This window comes from Alosa sapidissima, chromosome 2, assembly GCF_018492685.1.
Source record: "Alosa sapidissima isolate fAloSap1 chromosome 2, fAloSap1.pri, whole genome shotgun sequence".
In the NCBI taxonomy this organism is placed as follows: domain Eukaryota; kingdom Metazoa; phylum Chordata; class Actinopteri; order Clupeiformes; family Clupeidae; genus Alosa; species Alosa sapidissima.
In genome coordinates, this window is record NC_055958.1 from 32,045,330 (window position 1) to 32,069,127 (window position 23,798).

The window sequence follows — 23,798 nt, forward strand, 5'->3', positions numbered from 1 at the left end:
GTTCATTGTGTGTTTGAAGTACTAAGACTAATTGATGTAGCTAGAAAGTAGGTTCCCTCTGATAAAAAAAAATCCCATGACTTTTACAAGGTTTACCATTAGATGTTATTGTAAACAAACATGTTGAACAATGAAGGCTAGAGCTAAACTTGTGAGAGTTGCCCACCATTAGACTAGACTAGAAACGCACCGCCCTCACCCGGCTAGCCAAGGAGAGAACAAAGCGACATTTTCACAAACAAATGGGCAGCTCCTGACGCTGTCAAGGATATCAATCACAGACACACACAGGTAAACAAGTTGTGCTTCTTTCTCATTTAATTATAGAGATGATTCTATGGCAGAGTAAAAGGCAGATGAATGAAAAGTGCAACTAACAGTCATACATAGTTAACTAGCCTCCATGTATAAAAGTCAACCAATATAGGCTAATCTCCTTTTATAATTTGAAGAGATTTTATTTTCGTTTTTTATGTCGACATGAATGACAGACCCATCGTGTGAACCCAATGTGGGCCTGCTTTTTTGCTGCACAAAGTGGATAATCATGTAAAGAAATAAAATGAAATAAAACATTAAAGTGTCATTCTGGAGTGGAAGATAAACAGATTGTAAAACGAGCAAGCAATTGCTCTTAACAGATGAAGACAGATGATATCTTACGTGATCAGATAATCGCATCCCACAACAGGCCTCCCAGTTAAAACTTTGGGTGGCGGAAAAGAAATCCATTTCATTGAGCATAGGTAGGCTACTGCAGCGTTATTTCCAGTCATGTATTTCCATGGCCTATTGACATTAGTGATAAGCGCTCAAAGAAACACGTGTAGCGTACAGTGTAAGTGCAGTGCGGCTAAAATAAACGGCCTGAAAAGTGATCCGCCGCTGGCTGAGCTGGGTGCTCGGGGTAGCCTATACCTTTCTTAAGGCGACATGTTGTAATTGTTGCATTTGCCGAGGCCCAACTAACAGGGCAACTGGTAACAAGTAGCCTTGCCCAACTCTATTGGCTAGAATGGATTGAGCGTGGCAGGTGACAGGAGGCAGGCGTACCTAAACACACAGATGACGTGCCTTTGACATTTGACTTGATGCCATATGACTAGACGGGCTATGTGGAGTTATTGAAAATGGTGTGACAGGAATTACTTTCAAGTTAGTTTGTTACAGCCCTAAGGTGTAGCCAGTTTCACCTGATGTTATAACTTTTATTTATTTTGGAATGCCCCCCCCCCCCCCCTTCCTCTACAATAAAAGCTGGAAGTGGAGATGTCACAGTCCTCATTAGTTTAAGGCTACATGGCACATAGGAACTGGACTTAACACAAGCACTAATGCCACATTTTTAGTTTATTAAAGAAACTAAATACTTCTTTGGAGTTAGTTTAAAAAATGACACAACTGGCAAAGTCTTCGAAGAATATCTTGATTTGAAAAATATGTTGAAAAACTGAAAAAATGAATGGAGCACATCTCAAATAAACGTTAAAACCCTTGAATGACTTCAAAATTACTTGAAGTACAGCCCTTGACTGAAGTGGGGTTGCAAACACTAAGGCACAGACTGTTTCTGTAAGCATTTCAGTGGATGACACACATGATGGAAAGAAGCTATGTTTTGTTTTCTTTAACAACCTCAGTGTCTCAAGTAAGTTGGCATTATTATACCTTCAACAAAAATAATGCTCAACAGTTGTGAAATGATTATGGCTGACATTTACCACTAGATGTCACTGCTGCTCCATCTCACATGCTTGCATTAAATTCATGTGACAGTTAAGGGGGGGGGGGGGGGGGGGGGGGTATATAAATGACCTTCATTTCATTCATGTAAACCACATTATGACATTCACTGCTTGTCTAAGTATGCACTCCATCTACACAGAAGATGAAGCTAAAAGTAACAAAGTTGATTAAACCTTCATGTCTTCCCAAATATGGCACTTCTAAAATTAAAATGCCAATGGGAGAGAAAAAACAATGACTAAAAAAGAAAAACTTTAAAATCTGTTAGAATACTGAACACGTAACGTAACATGTAATCTTCTGTGGCCTCTGCTTTGGGCGGGTGGGGGGCAGACGCCACATTGCTAGGGCTTCACACCGCCTTGCCAGTGCTGGAGTCCGTAGAGGACGACAGTAACATCTCATTCTTTTTGTTCTGCAAGTAAGCCTTGTCCTTGGTTGCATTTTCTGGGTGAGTGTAGGCGTGCTTCTTCCTCTGCATCCGCGCCGAGCATCGTATCAGGGCCTTGGCGATCAGGTAGGCCAGCTCAGCGAGATTAAGAATCATACAGATGGCCGAGGAGCCCACCATGAAGATGGTGAACACCGTCTTCTCCGTGGGGCGGGACATGAAGCAGTCCACCTTATTGGGGCAAGGCCACTGCTCACACTTGACCAGCCTGGGCATGTGGAAGCCGCCGTAGACGTAGTAGAGGGCGTACATGAAGCCGCCCTCGAAGATCAGACGGAAGAACAGGCTGCAGGTGTACGTCCACCACAAGGGGCCAGTGATGGGCAGCCGCCGCCTCTTGAGACTCTCGAGGTCGTCTTCGTTAGGCTTATCTCCTCGCGTGGCGATGAGGTCCTTCTTGGCCCCTCGCTTGCGGTAGGCCACGTGCATGGTCACCAGGAACGCCGGAGTGGACACGAAGATGAGCTGCAGACACCAGAGGCGGATGTGCGAGACCGGGAAGAAGTGGTCATAGCAGACGTTCTTGCAGCCGGGCTGCTGTGTGTTGCAGGTGAAGTCGGACTGCTCGTCGCCCCAGACGCTCTCGGCAGCCAGTACTAGGATGGTGATGCGGAAGATGAAGAGGACGGACAGCCAGATCTTGCCAAGGCTGGTGGAGTGCTTGTTCACGCCACCCAGCTGGGCATACAACGCCCCCCAGCTCATGTTGGTTGATTCACTTCAGGCCACCTGGAAATAGAGACACAATGTTATAAGCTATTATTTCGTCGTCAAGTTTATTTATATAGTGCATTTCATAGGTTATTCAATATGCTTTACATAAGCCTACTTTGATAAACGCAAACAGTAGTAGCAATTACAAGCGACGGGCAATAGCTGTCATACTGTTTAGCTCCTCATCGTGTTTAAGTTTGCTTTGTCAGTGGCAGTACTGCTTTACACTAGAGACAACTTCACTTCAACCCAGTAGCCTACAAATTACAAATTACACAAAGTAATACATATAAACTCAAAACCAAGTCACCATAAGCATTTCCAGTTTACTTAAATACTTTTGGAAGAGGGTGCCTTCCTTATTTGAACATACAGTAGGTTAACAGCAAAAATATGACCAATTCTTGATTATCAAAACATCAAATTACTAGATCAATATAGTCTTAATCCATTGTATTTAACAAACATAAGATACGGCCTAAGAACAATAAACTAGAGGCAGTGCAGCAACTAATCAATCATGCGGAGAACAAAAGTTCACGTTGGGTTGAACAAGTTTGTTGGCTTCTGAATAATCTAGACAGGAATTACAGGCTTTCTTTCATTCATAATTCATAAGCAATCAGAGTCCAATTGTCGTTAAAAACTATTCTAATAAATCCGAAGACACTCAAAAAAAAAAAAAAATAAAAAAAAAAAAAAAAAAAACTCACCTTGCGGTCAGAAAAGTTATTAAAAGGCCTCCATCGGTAAAATCCTATTGTTTTAGCCCCACAAATAGATGGTTTATTACCGCTGTAAGTCTAAGAGCGGCAACTGCAACAAGGTGGTGTCTGAAGCAAACTCAGCTCACCGAGTCACTTGCACCTGAGTTTTGTCTTGAGGATGATCGTGGGTGGAGCCCCACTCCCATCTTGAGGAAGTTTCCTACGAACAATCCGAAGATGAAATAAAAACAAAGTTTTGGAAGAATACTTCCTTGAACATCAGGCAAGTTATTAAATCAACGTTTTGAATGTCTTATTCAAATAATCAAATAGCCTATAGAGTTTGTCATCATATATATTTATATTAGTCTAGGTATTAAATTATTATATATTTTATAATTAGGCTATACAACATACATACATGGACTTGTAATAAATAACATGAATTATAGCCTATGCATGCAATATTTTGACTTCTGTGTCAAATAGGTGTAAAATGTAGTCAAAAGGTTATAATTAGCTATAATACTATAAACAACAAATTGATGGGGAGTTGCACTTGTGTGTGAGGGCCCGCTCAAAAACCACAGTCAGTCAGTAGTGTACAGATTAAGCCCAAATGAACCAACTATATCTTGGTGCTTGAAATGGATTAAAAGAAGTTGTTTTTACTATATTTCAAAATTATAACACTGAACAACCTGACAACAAGATAAGGCCATGATGATTGTTTATTTCATAATCATAATACATTTTCATGGAAAGTCACTATAACAGTGAATTAATAATAAGAACATAATGAACTACAGCATTAAAACTATCTGATTCATTTCAGTGCTTGCCCATGTACTTGCAATTGAATCAGCTTTCATTTCGTGGTTAGATCTCTATGCCAAAGAGAACTTTTGGCTGGCTTCCCTGAAGGCTAGTCACATTTAGTATTGATATCACTGAGTGGGCTGAGCACCAATGCATTCTGGTCCGTAGCCAGGTCGTCCAGGAGGGCTCCAGATGGAATTCTGTTCTGAGTCGCCACCACCCACCCCTGCCTGACCTTGGGGTCATCGGAGGAGCAGCGTTAGCTCACTTCTTCAGCTTGGCCAGGGCCATCAAGAGCTTGTCCCGCCTCTCTCTTCTGGCTGAGAGGTGCTCCTGGTCAGCAGGGATGAGTTCACAGATCTCCTAAGGATTAGGAGCACACAAAGAGACATTTTATTTCCGATTTCCTTAGCCTTAGTACTTATGAGTTAATATGAAGAGTTGGAGAGTTTGGTTCCAAAACGCTATATATCCATTTTTAATTGTTCCAGTTCCACTGAAATTACCTGAAATTAGGGGGCAGCCATGGCCTACTGGTTAGTGCTTCGGACTTGTAACCGGAGGGTTGACGGTTCGAACCCCGACCAGTGTAGCACGGCTGAAGTGCCCTTGAGCAAGGCACCTAATCCCTCACTGCTCCCTGACCGCCGCTGTTGTTGCAGGCAGCTCACTGCGCTGGGATTAGTGTGTGCTTCACCTCACTGTGTGCTGAGTGTGTTTCACTAATTCACGGACTGGGATAAATGCATAGACCAAATGGGATCAAAAGAGTATATATACTTATATATATATATATATAAATATAAATTAATTGAAATGGAGGATATAGCATTTTGAAACCAAACTATGTTTTAATCATATGTTTTAAGTTATATGTTACAATGAATTATATCCATATGTATGGATATTTAGTAGCCTACCAAACAAAAAAAATATCTGAACAATACTTGTGTACAATGTATTGGGGTTACTTTCTACCTGACACTTTCAAACTAGATAAACATGAAATGCTACAGAACTGGCCTGTGCACACCCACATGTACCTTGTTGACCAGAGCAGCTTCCTCTCCAGAAAACTCAGGTATAGGCCCAAATGTCGACAGCACCTTCCTCATTCCCACACGATAGCGCTCAAGATAGTCCTCTAGACCTAAATAAATGAGAAGTATTACCCACAGGACTTCGACTACACCCAGGACATTGTTCCTCATTCAAAATGATTTGGTTCCACATCAGAACTATTACAACTATAATACATGTTTACACTTGAATGGCATTGTTCTTCCTTAATATCCATCCAACATTGAGAAAAACATAAAAACATAAAGACGAAAATAACAAAAGATTTCTTTGTTATACTTGAAGTTTTGGAGGCTCAAACAGATTGATAGGCGTCACGAGGAGGGTAACAAATATCTATAAAAATCAATATCTATTCCAATCAACTGTAATGGAAAAATGTCCTTGTCAAACAAAAAGCTTATTGTGCATCACTAATGTGATGGTTGGACAGGTTTGTTTCATTCATCATGACTAAGCAGTGTTTGTGGGTGAGTGGGTGCAGCCTCGTCCAGTGGTTGAGTTTAAAAGGATACTTATTCTTGCCAAAGTCTTCAAGCATGACGAGTACTGTGGAAGTTTATCTACCTAACAGTTATGGGCTGTACACTCTGAAGTTTTCTTCTGTCCTAACATTCCAGGACTAGTGTGCGGTTTGTGTGTGTGCGGTGTGTGTGTCTGTTACGGTTTATGTAACAGACACACACACACACACACACACACACACCACAAACAACAACAAAAAAAAAACAAATCTTAAGTGTTCCAAAAACTAAAACGAACACCCACGAAATGGCAAGGCTCCAAGCCCTCCACTTGCCATTAGTCTTGGAACCAGTGTGTCAATGTGAGGCCGTCCATTCATCTGCACCTTCAAGGGGCACGGCTTCCCTCACGCGGCCAGACGGATCCACAGGCCCAGAGTCATTCTCCAGATTTCACACAGTTCTCTGATATTCACCATGTCAGTGAGGTCGGCCCCTCTGCCCCACCACCTCACCCCCAAACACACAAAACACATATATGCACGTACATGTAGCACGTCCTCGCATAATAACTGTGCTTGCTTATGCTCTCTCTTGGTCACACATCCCTGTTAGCTCCGTCACGCACAGTTACATTTGCACAGGACACGTGAATCGCATGGTGTAAATATGACGGTGTAGTTTAGTATAATTACATTAGCACAGAGTAGAGTGAGTGAGTGACCTCTGTGAAGATCATGTTGCTAGGAGACTTCATACAGCCATACCAATGTTGTTGGGATATTTAAAATGGAGGGCCTTTGACATGCCTTTTGGTGCGTTGAGGTGCATGGTTTCAATTGGACCGATGAAGGCATAACGCATGCCCAGGCCTTCGGTCATCACCAGGTCTATGTCCTCCACGGATAGTATTCCATCCTGGAAATGAATAATATACAAAGACAAAAAAGATAAATAATTTCAATAAAAATACCAATTACCTTCATCCAATCAACATGTTACTCCTGCATTTATCTATCACCAAATCATCAAGGCTCTGACTCAATAACAATTCCTCTACCGGTACATTTGTCCATCTTTTGGGGGGTCAAAGGTCAAAACCCTTCCCTTTTCATCCCATTAGCATGGCGCTAAAGCGTCTCCCACCATATTGGGTTTCGCTAATCATCTGATTCTGTGTCAGCAGGATAATGGGAAGGCACTCTGGGGGGAGCCAGGCCACTGTGCCAAGACTGGACCAAGCTGCTGCTGCTCCGATTACCTGAGGTTACGGATACCGGCTGGCCGGACCGGGTGAAATCAAAGCTCGAACACAGAACAGGAGTAGAGAGAGAGAGAGAGAGAGGAGAGAGAGACAGGGAAAAAGAGAGAGGGAGAGAGAAAAAGAGAGAGAGGGAGGGAAAGAGAGAGAGAGAGAGAGAGAGAGAGAGAGAGAGAGGGAGAGAGAGAGAGAGAGAGAGAGTGTGTGTGTGTTTAGGATGGGGAGAGGTAAAGGGGGGGACAGGGTGGTCTTTGTTCCTTTTTTTTTCCGGGCAACAACGAGTCCGTTATCTCACAGTTGCGAGACGGCAGCCAGGCTAGGGTGTGTGTGTGTGTGTGTGTGTGTGTGTAGGAGGGGGAGCCGTGAAAAGAGGCCTTTCCTCTGCAGTAATGACCGGGGACAGCAGTCTGCTTTCTCAGCTGATCCACTTTCCACTGCTGGCTCACTCTCAAAGCTCCATCCTGGACCATGAGTGTGTGTGGAGGTATGGATGAGGGTTACCTGTGTGGGTGTGGGTGTGTGTGTGTGTGTGTGTGTGTGTGTGTGTGTGTGTATGTGCGTGTGTGTGGCTGATCCACTGACACTGACAAGGTCTTTACAGATGGCAGGCCGCTGCTATATCTCTAACAGATAAACTGTTCAAATGTATTGCATTTACTTATTTATTAGGCACAGTGTTTCCATGTAGCTCTGTTTCTAAATGCCTTACATACAAACCAATGGGGAGACAACATGTGACTGGCATTTTAGTACGGAAAGTAAGACCATGGGCCTTTTTGGAGAGCCTACTGTAAAATTGTTTGCGAACATTTGGAAGATATTGAACGTCCCCTAATGAGGTAAAGCTGGTTAGAACATCTCTGTTGTCTGAAAGGAGTCCTGCTCTCATGAGGTTCGCTCTGGTGGACCCACGTCAATGTCTCAGTGTGTTGTGATGGCCTGAGGCTTTGCACATCAGAAAAAAACCGTGAGCTCCTCCAACACCAGGCCAGGCCACATTCTTGACCTACATCTTAGTCCTTAAATATTATCTGAATGATGCCTTCCACTCAGTGAAAAGTCACACGTGTGTGTGTGTATGTTTTGGTTTGTTGTTGTTTCGTAGTTTCTATGGTAAGGATACAGCAGTCAAATACACAGCTTCATAACTGTTAGGTCTCTTTTCATATTTACTCATCAGTGAGACCTTGTAATATGTGTATTTAAGGATGTTAATAAAGACTGAATGGATCCTTGTTGTCCCACTCTAGATATGAATGATGTGCTTGTGTAACCTTCCTGGGCCTGATTAATAGCCAGGCTAACAGTTCTGCCAGGGTATTGACAAGATTATCTGTGGTTGGATTTGCGATCCCTGAAGTTTCTTTGGATCTTTATCACAGTCACATGGTTATGTTTGGCCATGTTTTATATTTCGACCAGCAGAAGGGAAAAAACATGCTTTATTTTTACCATAGGTATTATCCTTACTGAAAGTACCGTTGATAGCAATTAAAAGTGAAATAACCCTTTGTCCGAAAAACGTCAGTGCTAAAGGGCTCTGTGGAAAAAGCGAACCAATCAGTAACCAGGTTCTACACTGCGTGAGTTGCCACACACTTGGTTTCACATGGCAACTTAGGAAATACAGTAACCACACAACGTGATAATAGTGATACCTTAAGTATCTTCAAATATCTCCATGACACTGTAAAACAAACCCAATACTATCAAGGCATTCCTGGCAAAAATGCAGACCTCAAAATACAGTCTCCAACCCTAACTCTAATCAGGCCATCGGCACGTGATCTGTATAGAAATGCCAATGCTTTGGTAGAAAACATAATTATTATTATGAATGATCATAATAAATGTCAGATACATTTTGTTTGGGTTTTGGGATTCAAAAACACTTGACTATTAATTTTGAAATGTTAGTTTTGTTAATTTGCTTTCTGTCAACACATTTACAGAGCTCCCAGAGGGCCTGTAAGCTGTGTTTAGAAATCTGAGGGCATGTTTTTTAAACTGTGGACACGGTTTTGTCATCTGCGCCCACTTTTCTTAAAACCTGTGCACTTAGTTATTCTAAAATCACTCTAACCATCCTCCTTGGGCTTATTACACATGTCTAACAGAATTTCGTGGACTCTTAATTTCTTGGACTCACACCAGTGTTTACAATTATTTACTTGACATTTGTTTCCAGTAAAATGCACTCTAGTTTGACTTACTCTGCCCATGCTCAAACATAGCTGTACCATAGCAAAATGCAATCTCATCTCAATCTCAAAGTTGAAGGTCTGTGGTCTGCTAAACATTGTTTCTTGCCACAATAAACAAAAATTGGCTCAGCTGAAGGGGAAAAAAAAAGAAAAAATAGATGTAACTCTCAACAACAATCAAGGTCAGCGTTACTTTATGATTGAATCTGTCCACTCTTAACCTCAATAACATACACCTTTAGAAAATGCATACATCAATAAATTGACCTAAACCCTGATCAGCAGATTTAACAGTCACTTGTCACACGCTGACCTTGTTTGATCCACATATAGGGCAGACAGAACTAATGTCACAATGTGGGAAAACTGCACAACTTTGGTCACAGTGATACCACTGAAACATGTTCAGTCACATGCCTAGGAAACATTTGAGCAACAACTACTCAAGTGTCTGGAGTGAACTGGTTCTGCAGCAGATGTTAAGGACTGCAACTCCTGCATGCTCCATCACAACTTAAGAGAAGAATGATGCTGCAGGCCACACACACACACACACACACACACACACACACAAACAAACACACACCTCCACTCAGCATGCCTTAAAGTCTTCCACTTGATTCTCAACTGAGGCGTATTATATCAAAGACAATACTGACAGGGTACACATTTATGTGCGTGGTTTCTGAAGGTTAGAGTTAGATTTAATACAATTATGAATGAAATTTAAGATGAACTTCACACCCTTACCGGCAAAAAATATTAACAAAAATCATAGTCCCAGAATTACTAGCAAAGGAAATTAACTATGGGCTGCGGTTTGTATCAGTTATCAGTACCAAACTGAGTTTGTAGCTTTTTTACATTGATATATATGTATTGATGAGAGAAAGAACTATACTCTCATTCCAGCGTAATAATCAAGGAACATCATGGGCGCAGCAGCACAATATCATGCAGCATCTGAAAATAGTCCCAGTAGGCTAACTTACTGCAACAAGGTTAGGCTGCAGCAGACAAATTGGTTAGTGACTAGATTATTATGCCTGAATGAGAGTATAGTTCCATGTAAAATTAGCCTAGAAAATAGCCGCGTTTCATTTTCCGTTGGTCTTATTACACTTTCTAACTCGAGGAGACAAGTTTTAAATAGAAAAACTATCGGAAATCTTAGTCACTTTTAAACGTGATGCTAGCAGGTGAGATGCTAATGGTCTAATCCGATTCAATGATCTATGCTAGGCTGGAGCTAAAAGTGGTCAGAGAATGGCTGGATGAAATGGAGAAAGGTAAAAATCAATTGTTTAACTCAAGGGGAGGTGGAAAATTAGTGTCATTCCCCAAATGGTGGTTGATTATCATGTTTGACCTCAACAATAAAGACCCCTTGTATGCGGTTTGCTTGCATAAAATGATTCCACAAGTTTTGCAACAACACGCCAACAAACACAGGTATACAGTGGCTATTCAAAACAACGTAAAAAATTATGTGGATTAAACTGAGACTTTGAATAGCCCAGGCTACGTTGGACTGTCTTTAGACTTTGAATAAACAAACAACCATTACGACTGCAAGGTCCCAAATGCAAAGTATAACAAGCTACAGACAATGAGTGGCAGACAGAGCGTGATGTCACTTATAGGCTACCAGAGACTGTTTTTGAGTCACATCATTGCAAATTTCATACGATGATGCATCATTCCACAAAATGGTTTACATTCTCTGAAGTTATTCAATAGGCTAAACCAGAGCCATATAAAAGGTAGAGTTGCGACAATGGGTGTTCAAAATTCGTTAAGGTCACGTGGTTCATGTAAACTTCAAAAAGTTCCCGGAAGTGATTGACAATGGATTAGAATGCATTAAACTAGATGTACCGCAGAGCGGTACAAAATATGACCGCCGCCCAGTCCAGCACATTTTTTCCACAAATGTCTCACTAAATTGCATTATCCACACTCAATTCTCACTGGGATCTGCTAGACAACAAGTACCAAAACATGATTAGTTCATAGATTTCACATGTAAAATTCATTTTATACAATGCCACCCCCATCTTGCCTATTCATAATTCTGAGAAATTCATGAATTGTGTGCATGTGTGCGTGTACATGTTTATGTTTATGTGTGTGGGTGTGTATGTCTGTGTGTGTGTGTGTGTGTGTGTGTGCCTGTGTATGTGCCTGTGTTTATGCATGTGCATGCATGCGTACATATGTCTACTGTGTGAGTATGTGTCATACGTATGATTACTGTGAATGTATGTGTGTGCGTGTGTATCTGTTTATGCACATGTGTGCATATGGAATGGGTTAACATGATCCCTGGAGGCAAACGTACGGGAAAAAAATGGTCATCCTAGGCCCTACAGTTCTCAAGATATTCACAGAAAACTTGTACGGTCACTAAATGTACACATAAATTATTTTATTGTAAGGCCCCCCATGAACGAAAGTTCACGAAACTTGGCATGCATTCGGAGGGTGCCATAATGATCCTACACTTTCAATTTTGTGCAGTTTTGACCATGTCAGCCAGAGATATTGTGATGAAAACACCTAATTTTTTGCTTTTTCATTTTTAACTAGGTGGCACTATACATGAAATAAGTGGTAATGGGATGGGTTGACATGGCTCCTGAAGACCAACATACAAAAAAAGGTGGTCCTCCTAGGCCCTACGGTTATCGAGATATTAACAGAAAACTGTCTCCGGCCACCTACAGGCCAGTTGGTGTATAGTAACATAAATTAATTTATTGTGTGGCCCCCCATTTAGAAAACGCAATAGCACCCACCCCATAAGTGTAGCCTAGGCCTATCTAAATTATCATTATAAAAAAAAAATGACCTCCTACAGTGACTCGAAGAGCTGTAAACAGTGTTTTTGAGACTGCGTGTAGCCAGAGCCCGTTTACGGAGAACCGGATCACTCCCTATTAACTCCATTGTACCTGCAATCTGTTTCAGTTTCGCTAGGGGCGATCACGAATAAGTGCAAAAACAATGGGGGTCTATGGAGCGGCTATAGACGGCTAAATGTGTCTCTTTCACTTGGTTGTCGTGGAAAAATCGAAGATTTGATTGTGGTTTCTGCAAGCTCAATATGGATTATAGGTCAAAAGTTGAATGAACAAGTACTTATGTCCTTCTGATTTCTTACAGGTTGGGTCGTTGTTGCCCACAACTAGGGCTGTCAATCGATTAAAATAATTAATCTAATTAATTACATACTCTGTGATTAATTAATCTAAATGAATTGCATATATCATTTTTGCTGTGAAAGTATTTTAAATATTTAAATTCAATGAATCATTGAATAATCAGCATTTGTGACATTAACTTCAAAAACTCTTTTATTATTATTTTCACTCTTCAAATAATTGTCATAATAATCTATGATATGACCCAATATGCTGAGGAAATAAATTTAAAAGTGCTTTGGGAAGAAGGTTTTTTTTCCACATACAAGGCATTTCAGGCCACAGATATGACCTAGGGGACACAATAAAATTAAATTAACACTCCCCTCAATGTCAACACTTATTTCTTTGCATTGATGTATATAGAGCACATTCCTTGCTGCAGACATTACAGAGGACTTTATTTTCAACACTTTATTTTTTTATCAACACCATCAGGCCGTTTTTTAAAAGTAAATGTTCCAATCAATGATCCAGGCAGCACGTTTTCTTCTCTCTCCTTTACAGTCTAATTTTTATTGACTAGAACTCGGGGTCAAAGGTCATACAGAATCGATTAATCTGCACTAATTTTTTTAATCAGTTATTTTTTCTCAAATTAATTAATCGAAATTAATCAGTTATTTTGACAGCCCTACCCACAACACACTAGCTTTCTGCTAATGAATGACGTCATTGACGCATTTGAAAGGCTTTTTAGAACAAATAAGTGATTAAAAAATATAATACTCAGCGGTGTGTATTTTCTCTGCCCCCTCTTTCGCATGCAACATTCAAATTTCTGCGCAAAAAAATATATCCCGAAAAAGTGGATTTGAGGGGTACAGCTCCATAGACCTCCATTCATTTTGCACTTATTCGTGAGCGCCCTCATGTGGAACCAGAAACGGAACTGCAACCAGTTCAGAAACCGTAAGTTTCCCGAGAGTGGCGGTTCTCCCCTTATTAGACATTCTCTGGTGTAGCCTACAAAAGCGCATGGAGCTCCAGTGACATTTTAATTTTGCAACGAGAAACTGTAACACAGCTAGTCTAAGTCTAACATTAACTTGTTTGAGTTTTCTCCCCAACGTTTTCTCTGGTACAGTAGTTCTTCACTGATTTGAGCTTTGAAACTGGTTTCTGGGGATTAGTAGGGCGGTTAAGCGCAAAAATCGATCACTTTGCGATAAAAGCATCAAATTTGGTAGGTAGGCTCACAAAGGGGGTCTGATCAGATTTAGGACCATAGGCGCTTGACCCTGGGGGTCATGGTGGCCATTTTTCAAAATGGCTGCCAAATATGGATTTCGTAATGGGAAAATGGATTAGAAGCTGCCAGAAACATACAATGCAATAACATATTTCACCATAAATTTGGTAGGAAGGCTCACAAAGGGGGTCTGATCAGATTTAGGGCTGTAGGCACTCAAAATTGGACCCCTGGGGGTCATGGCGGCCATTTTTCAAAATGGCCACCAAATATGGATTTCGTAATGGGAAAATGGATTAGAAGCTGCCAGAAACATACAGATCAGATGATCAGATTTAGCACCGTAGGCGCTCAAAATTTGACCCCTGGGGGTCATGGTGGCCATTTATGAACAAATAACCAGTAGTTCAACTTTTGTAATGGGGAAATGGATGGGGAAATGGATTAAAACCTGCCAGAAACATAAAATGCAATAACACATTTCACCATAAATACATGTAAATATGAGCACACTTTCACAAAGAAGGTCTTTAAACTTTAAAATATAAGATATGTTTCAAAATTTGTTCCTGTAATACTAAATATTACTACATGGGTTAATGAATGATCTATAAATTTATGTGATGTGATCAAAATTAGAGATCACAATGACAAATGATTAAGAGCTGATCTTTGTCTGGTCTCTACTAAAGCAATTCACGAATGGTGATACAAAAAGGTCAACTGTTTTTAAACAGCTGACATGGAAAGGTTTTTTTTTTGTCTTTTTAATGTAGGCCTGCATAACAAGAAACAGAACAAATAACCAGTAGTTCAACTCAACACAAAATTTAATTAATAACATAACATATAAGATTCTAACGTCCATGCTGAATTCAATGACGACTTATGTCTCGGTCAAGAAGCAAAAAAATTATTAACACAGCTTTACACTCTGACATTCTCCCTCACATAAACATAAAGCAGTACACTGCAGTGATGCTGCTCTGCATTTGCATTGTTTAATATAGACATTTGTACATTTGCAGACAAAAAGTTCATAGCATGCATAGATGCTTCAGCAAGTGAGGTCCAGTATGGTTCAAAACTGCCACCCTCTGTTTTGACCCACCTCCATTTAGATGGACAAGGCAAATGAGGAGAAGGCAGTAATACTTGGCCCCAAATATGACCACCCTGATATGTTGCCCTTTTCACAATGCTGTTCAAGAGCTGCACTTGTTGGTGGAATTCAGCGAACATTGTGCCTATTAGAAAAAAAGCTTTTTCCTAGCTGTGTTCACACTCTCACATGTACTGGTTCTGTCATACAGCAGAACTGAACCTTTCAATTGTCTCTGATATACAGTATGTGAGAGAATATCAGATGGATCACAGCTCAATTCCAACAATGCCTGAGTACAGTAAGTTCAGGGAGGACTTTCCATGGTGCATGTTGTTTTTTTCTCGTAACCAACAAAGCTAGACACTGAGTCACAACCAGTCAAAGCATGAAACACTGGAAGTGCATGTGCCTTCTCAGGACCAAGGCTGTGTGCAATTTCATGTGCTGCTGTGTGCAATTTCATGTGCTGCAATGTGCCTAAAATTCTTCCCTGTTCCAATTGCAACCCAGAGTTCAGCGTCACCAAGGCTTTGCACCACAGAAACAGCCAGCACTACGACATCTGTATCAACAGTTCGAATCATGATCTTATGATGGCCATTCTGCGCAGCATTACATGCATGTAAAATCATCCGGTTATCTGCTTCCTCATGGTTGCATGGAGATAAAGCACAAGTCAGGCAGCTGTGGCTTGCAGAGGATGTTACTTCCCTGAGTAATGACAAGTTGCTTCTCTCCATGGTCAAATGACTTAACCAAGATGTCTGAAAGGTATTGAAAAAGATCTGTTTTAGTTTGATCCACCCTTAGAAAGCTCTGCCAGTTCGCTGGCAAAGCTGCTTCAGCACATACACGCCTGCGGATCCCTTTACCACACTTTGTTCTTGCAGTGCCTTTGATGGAGTCGGCAAAGTACCTGTCCCGTACCAAGTCAACACGAGTTGATTTTTGATGACACAAGGAAATATAAGGAAGGAACACTTGATGTAGCCTGGATACCATGACTTCGCAGAGAGTCTGGCCTAGATCCATTGGCAAACGTTTATTTCCTGGTTGGTGGACGCTTGTCTGAAGTTTGAAATCATTAGAGTTCAATCACTAACGTTTGGTAATGACGTATGTTAACCACGGGGGACACAACGATAACGACAGGCTTGCAACTTAAACGTAAGCGTTCTCAGGAACACCCTCTGTTCGCTGGTTGGTTCGGAGACAAGTTGCCGAAGTAAACAAAGTGAACGAGAGCTATTCCAGACGGAGTACTGTAGGGAAATGTAAATGAGCGGAAGTACGTAGACAGGCGGAGTCGGGCTACACTTGATGGGCATACTCTGCAAATCTTTCTTGAGCCTGTAGGGTTGAGCATTATGATTGCTGCTCCATCAAGGACAACACAGAAGACATTGGGAGCCTCTGACTTGGGAGGACAACCTTCTTCAAGACAAAACAGGAGGTCACTCTTGGTACACTGGCTGAGCTTGCCATTCTCAGAGAAAGCAGGAGGGCAGGGCTGATTTTCATGGCAAAAGAATTCCTCAAGATTTCCATCCATGTTCTGGCAACCTATTTAAAGCCTCGAAAAGAGTTCCATATCATTTCTGAGAGTCACTAATATTTATTGACTGTTGCTGGGAGTTTTCATAGAACTTGTTCAGAAGACCTTCAATTTATTGTGACAAATGTGCATTTTGTTCTATTCACTAGGCGATCGAGTGTAAATGCCTTGAATTGATCTTGTCCAATTTGATCAACATTCTGCACAGTCTTTGCCGCACAAGGGTCAGCTATTTCTTTTGAATCAAGCACAATGAGATCCCTGCTCTCCTCTTCAAATGGGTTCCCAAGTTTTTGGATCACCTTTACAAGGCACTGAACATCCTTAGCCAATTTCACTTGGACACTTGGGCTTTGATCATGGTGATGCCTAATTCAGGCCACTCTGATATGCCTCTTCAAATTCTTGGATAACCCTAGCCACTTCAGGCCCAGCAACCATCCACCGCCGCAATGCACTAGGATTGCCTAGCAAGCCAACAGCTCCACCATCCCCCTTCACACGGGCATTATTCTGCTCATGGGCTTGATCACTCTCTTTGTGAGTGATCAAGCAAAATTGCTAGCCAAGAACTCCTTGTAAACTTGTGGATGCTTGGTGGGGAGCTCTGTCATGTCCCTCAAATGTAGAAAAACTTGGTCGCCGCACACTCTCTCTCTTAATTCTTTTATTCCAACGTTTCGGCCTGTCAGGCTTTGTCAAGGTTCCTAATGTGGACACTAGCAAATCCAGTCTTAAAGCACCAGGTGTCAATCAAGGGCACTCTGGGTATCTCACCAGGTGTGTAATCAAGCATAGGTCCACACAATCAATTATGATGCACATAACCACAACATACAAAGGGAGCCTATCATCAAGACGATTACAGAAACAATAGTGTTCATAAATTACAATATTTACAAAACAGTCAGCATACAACATATCCAACACTTCAAGTTATATTATACACATTGTGTCTTTACCTAATTCATCATAGTCACTAATTACAGTACGCATTTTATGTACTGTAATTACTGACTATTAGTGACTAGTGTCCACATTAGTTTATTTTCCCTTGCCAGCACCTCGGAGGGTGTGCATTCTTTTCTATATTTATATGTCCCTCAAATGTACCAGAATCCATCTGGCATAATTGGTATGATCAAGGGCGAAAAAATATGGCGTGAGGTCAGCCAAGGCATCAAGATACATGTTAAAAAAGAGCCCAGCCGCAGAGACCTTACAAAGTTCAAAAAGGACAGCTCAAGCACCATAACTGTGGCCCAATACTGAAACTGTGGGACTGTATCTTTTTGCCTCTTGCACCATTCATCAAAGCTCAGCACATCACTGGAGGAATGCATATTCACGATATTATCATATGCAGCATGTTGCAAAATGTACAATGCTGCCACTGTTACTTGGTGGGCTCTCTTCGTACGAGCAACATGGGCCACTTTTAAGAAAGAGTCAGCTGTGCCTGTTGTGGTAATGTCTGCTTGAACAAGAGCCTCTACCCAACCACTTCCTTGCAGCCAGTCCCCTAAAGACCTCAAGAATGCCATCTCAATGTGGAGACCCCAAAAAGAATGACAATTTCACCATATCTATCTAGCCACTTCCACTGTATTTGCTTGACCAAGGCAAATAGTGTCTGTTCAAAGGCAATCGTGGGGTTTGCTCTGGATGCAAATGATTAATTGCATTTCTGATGACATCCACTGAGTGCCTGATCATTGCAACTGTGTGTAATATTTCTAGTCAATGTGAGAGCATTTAGAGAGCAAAGAATTCACTGAGATTAGCTTTTGGTGGTATAAACTAGCCGTACAAGAGCACAGAGTTAATGAAATAAATAGGATGAATTGCAGCTAGTTAGATAGTTAGATAACCAGCCTAAATTAAATTCTGTGGAAATGTACACCAACTTTATTTCACAGAATCCTAACTCTGATGACTAATGATATTCAACTGTGGCCACCACAAGATGAAACCTACTGACTGAATAAGGAGGAGTCACTGACAAACTACCAAGTAAAAATGATGCGTATTAGTATATGCACACAATTTAATATTACAGATTTAAATATGCATTTAAAAAGTACATAATTTCTGATAGATATCATAATAACCTCTTTTCCTTTTTGCTTAAAAATGAACTGGATTGATTAATGACCAAATGTGCAAAATTTGTAATTGTTAATTTCTGTCATCTATCCATTATGACATTATGAAATCCATATTTGGCAGCCATTTTCAACATATCTTATATTTTAAAGTTTAAAGACCTTCTATGTGAAAGTGTGCTCATATTTACATGTATTTATGGTGAAGTGTGTTATTGCATTTTATGTTTCTGGCAGCTTTTAATTCATTTTCCCATTACGAAATCCATATTTAGCGGCCATTTTGAAAAATGGCTGCCATGGCCCCCAGGGGTCAGATTTTGAGCGCCTACGGTCCTAAATCTGATCAGACCCTAGATGGGGTTTACACAATCCTTCACTGGACTAGTGCCTGCTGTGTTAATATGACCGTGCTGATGCTAACAGCTGCAGCTCCCTCAAATCTATATAGGTTATCATGCATATTAGGCTAGCTTTTGCCAATGAAAATGAATGCAACATAAAAAAAAAACAGTAGGCTACTGCTCCTAACTAAAGAAACGTTTACATTACTGTAAGGAAATTATTATTATCATTGTATAACCATTTGTGTAAGCAGAAATATTGTTGTGCTGAGTTCTAAGAACAGAGAGTTCAAGTTAAATGTTGTTGTGCTGAGTTCTAAGAACAGAGAGTACAAGAGTGTGCACCCAGAAAGACTGGAACTGCACCCTGTCTGTGTGTGTGTGGGTGAGATAAGAGTGTGAGGAATTCTTCCTTAAATAAGCAGCTAGGCTCTCCTCTTGGTACCAGAGTTTGTGGGCAAAGCCATACTTCGTGTTGTGGTTCTTGTATCTATATGTTGGGGTTTAAGTCCCTGACAGTTACCAACAATGTTAACAACAAACTCAGCTTCACTGCTGCAAACAAAGTTGGCTATATGCTTCGCCATATAACGAACCAGCTAGCCTTGTGATAACAAAATCTTTACCTTTTGTTTAGTCCACTGAAAGTTATCCACATATCAAACGATTAAATACACAGTTATGGAGGAATTGTTTTGGGGAAGCAGTTGCACTATATCCCACTTTTGCTGCCTTTAAGCCACTTAAATCCATACATACAGTCGGCAACTAGTCATAATCGTGGTTACCGCCCCCAGTTGCCGTGGTTACCGTGGCTGAAAACCCCCCCGAGGGGAAAATATTCGTTTCGATTGCATGTAATCTAATGGAGGTGCACCGGCTTGAGTACAGAAAGCACCTATAAAAATATTAAATCTTTTAGCAAACATCACTAAACGACACAAACACGTTTCAACTGAGAGTTATCTGTGTGTCAAGGAGGTTAAGGGTAACATTAAGTTCCCTCATTTTGCTAATTCCAGTTAAACGGCCAGAACTGTCTCGAGTGTACTCATTGTAGAACTGCTTTCAATGGCCGTCAGCTTAGCTTAGTCAGCTTGGTTTAGCAAGCTAACCCTTTTGCCGTAACATCACATACTCATAAGTTGCATCTGAATTTATTCTCACATGAATGCACATTCCCTACAATGGCCGTGGGAATAGTTTTAACAAGTAATGTGTACCAGTTGGTTATGTTATACTGACGATATAAAGTTAGCCAGTTAGCAACCTAATGATGCTACCATTGAATATAGCTTCAAGAGAAATTTGTCGTCAACATTGGGCAATCGAGGGTGAATTACGTTGTTAGCATACACTGGGCAGTTAAGTAAACACAATTCCTTCAAATTATTGTGTTCAGAAACAAGCAGAACTCCACCTGTCTCCACCTCCACCACTCTACCTCTACCTGAATGTATAAAGTCTAACTGTTTGCGAGTTCGCCCATTGACTTCCATTGTGTGATGTTAGCATGCTTTCCCCCTCGTGGGGGGCGGTAACCTTTCCGAACGTCTTAACCGACTGTATGTATAGAGTGTCCCAGTGACTTCCGTTTTACTTCCGCTACAAGGGACCTATCTTTCAAAAAAATATGAACGGGAGTTAATGGAGAGATAACAATTATTTTTTGGTCCAGTTTGAATTGTGCCACGAATTTCACATATGATGTATGTGAATTTCACTTCAAGAAAGTACTGTTGTTCGATAGACTTCAAAAGTTATGTTGGTTTTGTGCGAATCCGCTCAGTGGACTACATCTCTCGTCTCGAACGATGTACGTCACCAACGTAATTCAACGATAAGATTAGCTGTTATGCTAGTTAACGGTTGCATCTTGCTGCCTGCTATGTCACTTAACAGTATCTAATGTACAGTCTATGGACGAATACAACTTACCTGATGTGTTTAATCCTCTGACTCATGGTATTTCCATCGGCAAGGAAAGCCCAATTAAGACATGTTGCTGGTATGCTTGTACAATCTAGTGTGGCTGTGAATGAGCTAACGTCACTAGCACGACTGATGGGTTTGTAGTCGTTGGAATTACGATCTTTCACAATGTTGTAATTCAATTACAAACTGCAAATATCTTTCCATGAAAAATTGTCTTTAAAATTGACAAACATCATGGGTAATTCAAAGCACAAGTCAACCGGGACCAGAAAATAATTTCTTTTTCGCCATAAACTGGCGTTCAAATTTTTTTGAAAGATAGGTCCCATGGAGGCCAACGGAAGTAGCGTCACTGGGACACTCAATAGCCTAGATGAGCATTGCGCATACATTACAACTTGACGTGATGGTGAAGCTAAATGGACCTCTCCAGAATAAGTCCCGCCTCCGTAACTTCCGTATCCATCCAACTTCCGGTCGTCAAATGTCTATGGGAAATAACATGGCGTTTCGAAAGATCGTACCTGTCAAACTCAGTAGGTGACAAACTAGAAAAAGCTGGTGGGCCGATTGGCCTACACACTTCTGCCATCTAGTTTCCACTGGATTTTTTGATTGTCGTTGCCGTTTAAGTAGTAAACGATTATTAATGCTAACCGGGAGCTAGTTCCGATGTACGCGGGCGGAGAAGGGCGTTAGATCTTGCCATAGACAGTAAAAGATATGGACAGTCATCACATAGACGTCAATCGAGGCGGGTGAAGCAAATTTCAACCGTTTCCTGTTGGTCGACGAGGCTTTCTGCGCAGGCTCAGGGGACGTAAATGTAACATAGGCACATAACTCTTGTGATAGCTGCACCGAGAGATTGGGTATGTAGCTACTTACTTCGTTACCACCATGTCTACATTACTGTTCTAAATGTCCTAGTTGTTCGAAGATAAATGTGATTTAATATAAACAGCACTTCATAGCCTAGGCTACTGTCAATCCATCAAAACTTCGCTGAAATGTTGTGTTCTGATGCTTTCATTCTTATCCAGAGAATATGGTTATTTTGCTCCTGTGCGACGCTTTCACCCGCTCTGGTTGTATGCTTATTACATCACTTTAGCATTGATTTCGGAAAAAAGTTTATTACTCAGCCGGTAAGTCAGTTACGAGGTTATGACGCCAATCACACAATGTTGTATTACTCCAAAAATAGAAAAAGTTCATATAAAGGCTTAAAACACTTCAGCTGTAATGTTATTTGATGTCAAAGTGGCGCCAAAATTGAATGGGGTTCAATGGGGATGGCTAGGTGAACTGGTCTACTATTTAGCCTCAGATCCGCCATAGTGTCTACGCTCTCCGAACGTTCGCCTGCCCCCTTGGATCTTGCTCACAACCCAGTCACAACCTAACGTGATGGTCATTTTCACGTGTGATTCATGCGTGGTTTCAGTGGTCTATAAATGTAAATCGTTTGCAAGGTTCAGCCTCTTTTCAACATGACTTAACTTTGGTTTGACTGTGCGAGTTTGTTAGCTGTTATTGAGATATTTGAAAAAGAAAGAAATTGCCGACGAAGACACTAAAGACATGACGAGATGAGATTTTTTTTCACTAATAACAGATAATGATAAGCAGACTAGGAATCAGAGGCTGAATCGTATTGAGTCGATAGCTTTATTTTGCATGACCTTGATCAGAACAGTAATGTTTTCAGAATGTATTAACAACCTATCAAACATGATGATTTCACGCAGGGTTAGTGCCACCTCCGTACACAGGCTCTGGTGTCACAAACTCCATTTCGGTGAAGACAAACTATGAAATGCCGTTGCTATGCAACCTTGACTGGGGGAGTCGCGGCGTCTGAAGCGTGCATTAGCTTAGTGCTTCTTACTGATATATTTCTACTTTAACGGCACCGACAATCAAAAAACCCAGTGGAAACTAGATGGCAGAAGTGTGTAGGCCAATCGGCCCACCTTTTTTTTCTACTTCGCCACCTACAGATGTTTTACCGGTATGATATTTCAAAACGCCATGTTATTTCCCATAGACATTCGACGCCCGGAAGTTGGATGGATACGGAAGTTACGGAGGCGGGACTTATTCCGGAGAGGTCTATGCTCAAGAAACGTCACGTCATAAAAGTTGTAGGCCTACTAAACGCAAAAACTTAACAGCTTGTTTGTGGTGGTGTAGTGCTGCCTAATTGAAATGGGATAGGCAAGGGTTCTCTTATATTCGGCTAATACGTGTGGCACATTTATTGGGCTTTTAGCCTCTTTTAATTTATTTGATGTTGTGACGGAACTGTTTTTGAGTTTCGTCTTCTTTTTGGGTTTTGGCCACAGAGTCAGAGGAACAGCAGCGATGTAGTGAAAAATGTTGATTTAATTTTAAGGCTTACCAAATCAAAGCATTTACTCATAAAAGAGCTCTTCTTAATATTTTATATTGTTGGTTAGTATTGTTGCCAATGAAAAGTCATTGTCCTACACCATGAGTCTCCAACACATTGCTCTCAAGCTACCAGTCGCATGACGCCCCCTTCTGAGCTAGAGGCTGAGGCAGTAACCTACATTTAAACACAATTGTTGCTGTCAGGCATCAGCCTATGAATTTTATAAAAAAGTAAATCATGCATAATTTAAAAAATAACTACATTTAGGCTATCTTAGACCTCTTTGGCTATACGGAATAAGGTTTCCCTTGCAGCACAGCACACGTATGAATGAATGAAAGCGCGGATACCTTATCTCGCAATAAGTGGATGGCAATCGAAATCCTGACACTATGAAACTTAATAGTAAGCCATTAAATACCCCACAGATATCAGTGGTCATCAGTCCCGATATTTAGCAATATAATCAAACAGTCCAAATGTAAATTAAATCTCAAATTGTACAACTGCTTTTG

The 23,798-nt window shown here is 41.0% G+C and overlaps 3 protein-coding genes across 6 annotated transcripts in view; 1 reads left to right on the forward strand and 2 right to left on the reverse strand.

Moving 5' to 3' along the window:
- zmym2 (zinc finger, MYM-type 2) overlaps positions 1 to 6,227 on the forward strand; it is a 58,491-nt gene extending 52,264 nt beyond the window's left edge. Inside the window, exon 24 of the transcript XR_006024648.1 lies at positions 6,196 to 6,227. The gene's annotated coding sequence lies outside the window, so the exon portion shown is untranslated. The remainder of the gene's footprint in view (positions 1 to 6,195) is intronic.
- gjb8 (gap junction protein beta 8) lies at positions 301 to 23,614 on the reverse strand. Of its 2 annotated transcripts, XM_042068823.1 has the most exons (3): positions 23,601 to 23,614; positions 3,625 to 3,727; positions 301 to 2,926 (listed from the first exon to the last, which is right to left on the reverse strand). In XM_042068823.1, the coding sequence occupies exon 3, from the start codon at positions 2,900 to 2,902 to the stop codon at positions 2,099 to 2,101; it is 804 nt and encodes a 267-aa protein (XP_041924757.1). In that variant the 5' UTR covers positions 2,903 to 2,926; positions 3,625 to 3,727; positions 23,601 to 23,614; the 3' UTR covers positions 301 to 2,098. The 2 variants fall into 2 exon arrangements, with proteins under 2 accessions (XP_041924757.1, XP_041924754.1); XM_042068820.1 differs by lacking the exon at positions 23,601 to 23,614 and having other exon boundaries at positions 3,625 to 3,777.
- Positions 4,332 to 23,798, reverse strand: part of cryl1 (crystallin, lambda 1) — a 41,471-nt gene continuing 22,004 nt past the window's right edge. For all 3 annotated transcript variants that reach the window (XM_042068815.1, XM_042068811.1, XM_042068806.1), the window contains 3 exons: positions 6,791 to 6,899; positions 5,481 to 5,587; positions 4,332 to 4,800 (listed from right to left, as the gene is read on the reverse strand). In XM_042068815.1, coding sequence (XP_041924749.1) covers positions 4,702 to 4,800; positions 5,481 to 5,587; positions 6,791 to 6,899 — 315 coding nt within the window. In that variant the 3' untranslated portion in view covers positions 4,332 to 4,701. The remainder of the gene's footprint in view (positions 4,801 to 5,480; positions 5,588 to 6,790; positions 6,900 to 23,798) is intronic.

Excerpts from the sequence above, each read along its gene's own strand:
- gjb8 (XM_042068823.1), bottom strand. The coding sequence starts at position 2,902 with ATGAGCTGGGGGGCGTTGTATGCCCAGCTGGGTGGCGTGAACAAGCAC.